We start from the raw sequence: 7,995 nt of genomic DNA on the forward strand, positions 1-7,995 counted from the left end.
GCAAAATAGCACATTAATAGAAATTATAATGCTAAATTATATTTTCAAAGTGTCGTAGTTCTTTTTTAAGTTTTCTATGTAAGGTTTGGAGGATGAAAGGAAAGATAATCAAGTATAAGGGAAAGCTTCCAGAAGGAGTCTGAGTTGGACTTAAAAGGATAGATAGGAATTCAAAAGGTAAGAAGCTATGAATGGAGGGCATTTCAGGTACAAAGAACAGCACAAGCAAACACGAGACAGGAAATAATGGAGCATTTCGCAGGGAAAGCAAGTCTCCCAGTTGGGCTGAAACATAGAGTACATATAGGAAAGGACTATGAGATAAAGCTAGAATGACAGGTTGTCACCAAACCACCAAGAATCTTGAAAGAGTTTTACTATTGGTAAAACACTGAAGGTTTTGGAAGAGTGACATAACCAAATATGTCTTTAAGGAAGCAGAGTCTGGCAACGGAGTAAAAGAATAACTGGAAGGGGGATTCAGTGGAGGCAATGAGATCTGTTGCAATAGCCTCTAACAGACCAGGTAAGGAAAGCCTATCCCAGGATGGTGAGAATACACTGTAGTAGGCAGGGGAGGAAATATTGCAGAAATAGAACTGATTGGATTGAGTGTGGGAGGTGATGGAAGAATCCATTTCATCAAGGTTTCTAACATGGGGCAATGGAAAAATGATAGTACCACTTTCAGAAATTGTCATCATAAGGAAGAACAGGTCTGGGGAGAAAGATCTGGTTTGGATACTGCTGGGGCTGAGGGGGTAGCCAGATGAAAATATTTTCTGTAGACCTAAAGAGAAATTGAGGCTAGAGAAAGACATGGGAGTCAGCTCCATACAGGGGAGAGTTGAAGCTATGGGAATGAAAGAGGTAGTCAAGGAAAAGAGAACCTTCTGAAACATCCACCTTATAACAGCCTACAATTAAATAAAGAAGATAGACAGTTTCCTTAGATAAAGACCATTTGGAGAGTAAAAGGTGAACTGGGGGAATATATTGTCCTTGAAGTCAGTAGAGAAGATAGTCAAAAGTAAAAGATGCTGGAGAGGGTTCAAGGAAGAAATACAAAGATCACTGGATATATTGATTAGGAAGTTATTGTGGATCCTTTGAGAAAGCAGTTTTCAGAACAGAAATGTTTATAGAGAAGCCAGATTTTATTATTAGCTAGAGTCTGGACACGGCGTGAACTAAATAAGATAAAATTTAATGGTCACAAATTTAAAAAAAACTTTACAAGATGGAGGAGGCATAGCAAGATGTCAATTTGTCTAAAAATCAAGATCTGGGTAGGGGAGGGGGACTTTAAAGGAAAGATTTGGAATGTTTAAGCCCAAGAAGAGATTTGAGGAAAATGATAGTTGTCTTGTATAAAGTATGAGCTTAATAAGTGTTGGCCGAGCTGAATTCCTACTGGGCAGCCAGCTTACCCATAAATACCATTGGATCTGTGATTTTAACAGAAGTTATCTTTCACTTATTGGCTAAAAGCAGAGGTTCTTAACCTTTTCTATGTCATGTACCTCTTTGGCAGTGTGATGAATGAAAATCCTGGGACACAGTTTCTGGGTAATTAATAATTTATTAGGCCAGGTAATAATCAATAAATTGATGGTCAATGGTTTCTCTCCCTAACCAAAGTCAAAGCCATGAAGAGACTGGAAGCCTTAATATACTTTTGGAAAAGGGAGGTGGCCCTTGGTGAAAATCAACCCTGATTGGTGGACATTTAAATGAGGAGGTGGGCTGAAAGTCTTTAGACCTCCTGCTAAGAAATTGGTTTGATCATGAGACTCACCTGCCTTCAGCAATCTGGACCGAGGAATCCATTTCCACCCAGACCACGCTGGTCCATTTTCTCCTTCATTAGCTGGGTTACCCTAAACTCCAATGGAGGGGTGCAAGGATAAAGGACCATTCCCTAAGGGCAACAATTTACCTAGATTAGATTTGGTTTACACTTCAAACAGAAGTCTCCTAGTTGGGTGGGGTCCTGCCAAAGATTGAGGAGTGTGTACCCCAACAATTAGGTCAGTCATTATCATTATCAAATCAGCCATGCCCTGCAGAGACTGACTAACAGACCTACAGGGGCTAGTCTCTGAATGAGGAAATAAAAAAAACTGGATCTAAGTAATCATGGGTTATTAATATAATAGAAAATAATTTCTCTGAGCAGTTTGGTGATGCCTATGGACCCCTTCTCAGAATCACATTTTTAAATGCATAAAACACATGGGATTACAAAGATCAACTGTATTGCAACAGTTATCAAATTTTAAACAAATGGAGTTCTCTGACCCTGTTCTGGAGTGGACTATTCTTTTTCAAAAATTTATTTACTTATTTTTAGTTTTCAACATTCACTTCCATAACATCTTAAGTTCCAAAATTTCTCCCCATCTCTCCCCTTCCCCTACTCCAAGATGGCATGTAATTTGATATAGGCTCTACACATGCATTCATGTTAAACCTATTTTCACATTAGTCATGTTGTAAAGAAGAATTAGAACCAATGGGAGAAACTACAAACAAGAAGAAGGAAAAAAAGAGAGAGAGCAAATAATATTTTTCGATCTGCATTCAGACTCTATAGTTCTTTTTCCAGATGTGGACAGCATTTTCCATCGTAAGTCTTTTGGAGTTGTCTTAAATCCATGAATTGCTAAGAAGAACCAACTCTATCAAAGTTAGTCATCAATGTGTCCAGTGTTTTCCTGGTTCTGCTCACTTCACTCAGCATCAGTTCGTATAAGTCCTTCCAGGTTTTTCTAAAGTCCATCTGCTCATCATTTCTTTTCTTTTTCCTTTTTTTTTTGCTTGAATATTTTTACTAGGTGAAAACCATAGACCTCTATCCAAAAACTCCTAGACTGCTCTCCCTTCCTGCTCTGAGGATCCTGGCCCTGGTCTTGAGGAAATGGTGGTGGCATCCTGGTGCATGGCCTGCTCCATGGTGGCACTCCCCCTCCTTCACTTAAGGCTAGAGTTTTCCTGCCGCTTGCTTCCAAGACATCCTCATCATTCAGCAAAAAGGGGAATGGAGGAAGAGAGAGACAGAGAAATCACTCACAGTTCAATGGGTCAAATCTGCACCCCCTAACCCCATCCACTCTCCACACTACCAAGAAAATTAGACAGGAGGGATGGACATGCTCAATACACTAGGCCATACACGTGGGTAGATACAGGAGCCATACCCAGAATTAGAGTGGGGTAGTAGAGGGGAAAGATGGCTATCTATGTTAATGACTCTTCTCTGCTAACTCCCTCAAGTAACCATGTTCATTTTCTAGTGCCTTCACTCAAAATAATCCTTGGGAGTTTGATTCTTGGTGTCAAAAGGGCCACAGCAAGAAGGCCTGTTGAACAGGATCATGATGAGAATGTACAGACCAGACAGGTAGGGGAAAGGCAACAGGGCCTGGAATGAGGTCAGTAAAAACATAAGCTGGCAGCCCTACCCTTAAGGTTATAGCAGACTCAGGGCAGCAGGCATGATGGGTGCCACTCACCAAAGCTGAATCTCTCAGATTTCAGAATGGTCTGGTTGGCCTTCTGTAGGGCCTTGAGCATGGAAGCTGCCTCATTTCAATGTTGGGCCATGTCTTCAGACTCAGTCAGCAGCTGTTCATCATTTCTTATAGTGTAATAGTATTCCATTACATTTCTATACCACAACTTGTTCAGCCATTCTCCAATTGATGGGCATCCTCTCAATTTCCAATTCTTTGCCACTACAAAAAGAGCCGCTATAAATATTATTGTACATGTGGGTCCTTTTCCCATTTGTATGATCTCTTTGGGATATAGTCCTAGAAGTGGAATTGCTGGGTCAAAGGGTATACACATTTTTATAGCCCTTTGGGCATAGCTCCAAATTGCTCTCCAGAATGGTTGGATCAGCTCACGAGTTGACTATTCTTAAGAACCTGTTTTGGAGAGTTAGTTGTTTGGAGGCACAATGATGAAATAATTTGCCCAGGATCACATAGCTAGTGCAAGAGGTGGTATTAGAGCCCAAGTGTAGATCTTACTCCAAGCCCAGCACTCTGTACACAAATAAATCTGCCACTAAAATAAAGTGGCATTAAAGTAAGACAGCACATAAATATGTGAAAATTAAATTAAACACAGCCTGTTTGGTCCCTCACAAGAAGAATGGAAATACACAGTATAGGTGCTTAAGCAGTTAGCAATAATCGTTAGCCTTAGACAGGCTAACAGGATAAACCCTAACAGTAATTTCCAGTGCCCCCTCCCCACTTTTCCTCCGAAATCACATTATTCAAGGCTCCAGTGTAAAGCGTGCGCGCGTGCGCGCACACACACACACACACACACACACACACACACACACACACACACACACACAAACTGCTTGCCAAGCATTGCAAGGCAGTGTTTTTTTCTGACATTAAAGTTCCAGAACTTTACATATAGCATGATAACAACAACGAGAGGATCTCTGAAATATGATAGCCAGCACCTAACTTCACAGGGGGCTGGAAAAGTGGCAATAAGATAGAAGGTTTAATGTTGGGCAGAAATCACGGTGAGAAGGTGGGAATAGATCACTCTCAGAGCATAGAGCAAAATGGAGTGAGGATCGGCACTGTACCCCGCCCCCCAGCCAACATTCTTCACCAAAGGGCACCTCCACGGTCCATTCCAGTTGGCTCTTAGCTAGAGAGATAAGAAAGAGAAGGTAGATTTATTGCTTTAGGAGGAAGGCAAAAAGGAAAGAGGGAAAGCAGCCGGTTAATAAAGTGGTTCAACACTGTGCAATGACCGGCTTTGATAGACTTAGCTCTTGTCAGCAACGCAAGTATCTAAGATAATTCCAAGGGACTCATGATGGAAAATGCTATTCACATCCAGAGAAAACTATGTAGTCTGAATGCAGATAGAAGCATACTTTTCACTTGTTTGTTTTTTCTTTCTCGCGGTTTTTCCCTTTTGTTCTGATTCTTCTTTCACAACATGACTAATGTGGAAATATGTCTAATATGATTTACATGTATAGCTGTAGATTGCTTGCCGTCTTGGGTAGGGAGGAGGGAAGGGAAGGAGGGAGAAAAAAATGGAACTTAAAATCTTATAAATGTGAATGTTGAAAACTATCTTTACATGTAACTGAAAAAAATTACTATTGCAGGGGTGGACAAGGGGGGAGGAATAACGTGGTTCGAGTCCTTGGCCTAGGTTTGGTGGAAGGGTGGGCTGTCACTGGTACAAGGTAAAGGGGAAGGCCCCATCCCACCCCGCCAAAAAAAAAATATCGTGGAGGGAACTCAAACCTCCAAGGTTGCAAACCTCCTGACCAAACTTTACGGAAAGAATGAAAAATGTGGCAAATAAGAGATCAGGGATTAGATTAAGAGATTAGATTACTAGAAATTAGTCACACTGTGTGATGCTGGTATTTCCATCAGCGCAACCTCTGAATATGGGTGATCGGATACGTGGTTTCGCGTAAGTTACAGAGGGCCGAACTCGCGCTCTACCTCGCACTCACCCAGAAGCAGCAGCTTGAGCTCCCTGCGCGCATCCTTCTTGTCCCTGCGCAGCTGCCGCTCAATTTCGGCACTGATGCGCTGCGACTCCTTCTCCTCCGCGGACAAGCAGCAGCAGCCGGCCATGGTTTCGCACAGCCCCCTCAGTATGGGTCACCCGGGGCGTCGGAACCAGGCTTAGGACCCACTACTGATGCTCTCCCTGAAAGTGGTTTCTCCTCCTCAGCTTTTCCAATCCCAGTCTGATCGAGGGATTAATAGACAAGGATGGGTTTAGTTGGAGGAGAAGGGAGGTCTCTTTTTCCTCTAAAACGCGTCCCAAGAGCTAACTCGCTTGAAGGGGTTTCTTTCTGGTTGACAATGCTTCCCGGGGGAGGGGGGAGGCGAGAAGGATAGTTCCTCAGCAGCACAAGCCAAGGCAGTTGCAGGGTTCCTTGAACTTAAGGGTGCCAGTGTATGCAGAGCGCGTTATCTTCTTACCTCCCGGGTTCGGATAACCTTATTCGGGTTTTTCGTTTTCGTTTTTTGTTTTTTTTTTTCCGAGGGGATCAGAGAAGGTTTGAGTTGGCTTCCTCCAAATTCGAGTGCAGCTTCTTGTTGGCGCCGGAGTAGGTGGACCTAGAGAGGGGGCTGCGTTTGGGAGGATAGGGTGCGACTCACGCGCAAAGTTGGGGTGGAGCTGCCCAGGGGCCCCGACAGCACTGGCCAGAGGCGGCGGTGGAGGAGGAGGCAGCCGCTGCAGGAGGCCCAGGAGATTCAAGCCCCAAAAGCAGAAGGGGCCGCAGGAAAGGTCCTAGGGAAAGGTTTCTGGTTCCTGCTGTTCCCGGCTTAGGAGAAGAAGGCGGAGAGTCCAGGAACACTCAGCTGCAGCTTGTGTCCTCGAGCTGGGCACCCCCGATAAATGGCGTCTGTTAGCAATGGAGTGGGTCCCACTGGGGCTGACAGGGGTGGGGGCGAGCTAACGCCTGGGTCTAAACCTTCAGCACCTGCGCTGCTGCTGGCTGTTCACTGTTGCAGGAGCGTCAGGGGAGTGGCAGCAAGCCCTGAGTGCCCGCGCTCCCTTCCTCAGCAAATCCGGGTTCCCACAGGTGAGGGAGTTTCCACAATTCCCCAACAGCTGAGAAGAAGGCTGCGGAAGGTGAACGCACGAGGAACAGAGCCAAAGTTGCTGCCCTCACTTGGGGTTGAGGCTCCTCAGACGTCTTCCGTTCCTCGGTCAATTTGCCCTAGAAGAACAGCTCTCGAGCTCCCAAATCGCTTGTGTAGATAATCAAAATGTCCCTTCTACTGCGATTTGGGAAGAGTGTTAAAAAACCCCTCGGTTATAGAGTCGCCTCTCCTGGACTCGACCCAAGTAGTTAAGTGAAGACGCGTGTAAATATCATCTCTGGATTCTTCCCACACCCACCGGATTTGAGAAAGGGCGTTCAGGGGAAAGAGGAAATGGAAGCTGATGGATAGTTTGCATATTTTAGCATAGAAAAAAAAACCCTTCTCCTAGAAGTTAGAGCATCGGAGCAACACCTGACTATTCCTTAATTCAAAGCAGTTGTTTGACACAGACCCCTTTAAGAATTTGTTTTATAGGAAGACTAGACAGAAAGTTTTGTTTTTTAGGTGCTTCTATGAATATTTATGGCTATATGTGTTTGCGTGTACATCTTTATGTGTGGGTGTAATTGTATACTGTACATCCAAGTATAATTAGTGGCTACAGATGTATGCATCTGCCTTTTAAAACTTGTATCTTCAACTAAGAAATGCAGTGTGCTATAGCAGCTTGGAAGGCCGGAAGACTTGTGTTCAAGTATTGCCTCGAGCACGTTGTTTGACTCGCTTAAGCTTTCCATGTCCCCAGGCAACTGTCCAAAGCACTAAACTATAGATGTGCTACTTAATCTTCTGAGGAGGTGGGATTTTCATACCTGGAATCACCTAAAACTGATTTTTAAAAAATCACTGGCCAAGAGCAAAAAAAAAATTGAGTATAAAAGGCAGAATGCGGTTTTTTTTGCATTGTTTTCGCCTTGCACTAGACTGAGGCATCAAGAACAGATATATCGAGAGGGGAGAGAGATGAGTAGAAAAGAAAATATGAGGAGATTGATGTCTTCAGTAACTAAATTTTCTATTACTTCAAGTCTTTGAGTCAGCATTTACACTGTAAATATTTTATGGCGGCAGACAATTAGCTGGTGGCGCCCCATTAAGAACAGGCAAATTTAAGTTTAGAAGGAGAATCATATCTTTTAATCATTGATAATTGGGCAGCATGTTCAGTGAAATGAGTTGTGTGTCTTTTTTTATAGAGCATAAAGAACTTGGCAAGGTGGAGCTATTTTGCTGCAGGGTTGTACTGTATATTTTACAGTCCAAAGAATGTAAACTGGTCATGCATTAAAAACTTATTATGTGCACGCATTCTTAAACGTTTACGGCTTATTTCTTCTCCTCTTTACCATAGCAGAAATAGGCTGGT

At 43.4% G+C, this 7,995-nt stretch overlaps 1 protein-coding gene across 1 annotated transcript in view; it reads right to left on the reverse strand.

The window, feature by feature from the left end:
- The window catches only part of GNA14 (G protein subunit alpha 14), a 266,352-nt gene extending 259,403 nt beyond the window's left edge, over positions 1-6,949 (reverse strand). Inside the window, exon 1 of the mRNA XM_020995630.2 lies at positions 5,519-6,949. Coding sequence (XP_020851289.1) covers positions 5,519-5,642 — 124 coding nt within the window. The 5' untranslated portion in view covers positions 5,643-6,949. The remainder of the gene's footprint in view (positions 1-5,518) is intronic.
- Between the last annotated feature and the right edge of the window lie 1,046 nt (positions 6,950-7,995).

This window comes from Phascolarctos cinereus, unplaced genomic scaffold (assembly GCF_003287225.1).
Source record: "Phascolarctos cinereus isolate Bilbo 61053 unplaced genomic scaffold, phaCin_HiC Scaffold_4;HRSCAF=312, whole genome shotgun sequence".
NCBI classification, from domain to species: Eukaryota; Metazoa; Chordata; class Mammalia; order Diprotodontia; family Phascolarctidae; genus Phascolarctos; species Phascolarctos cinereus.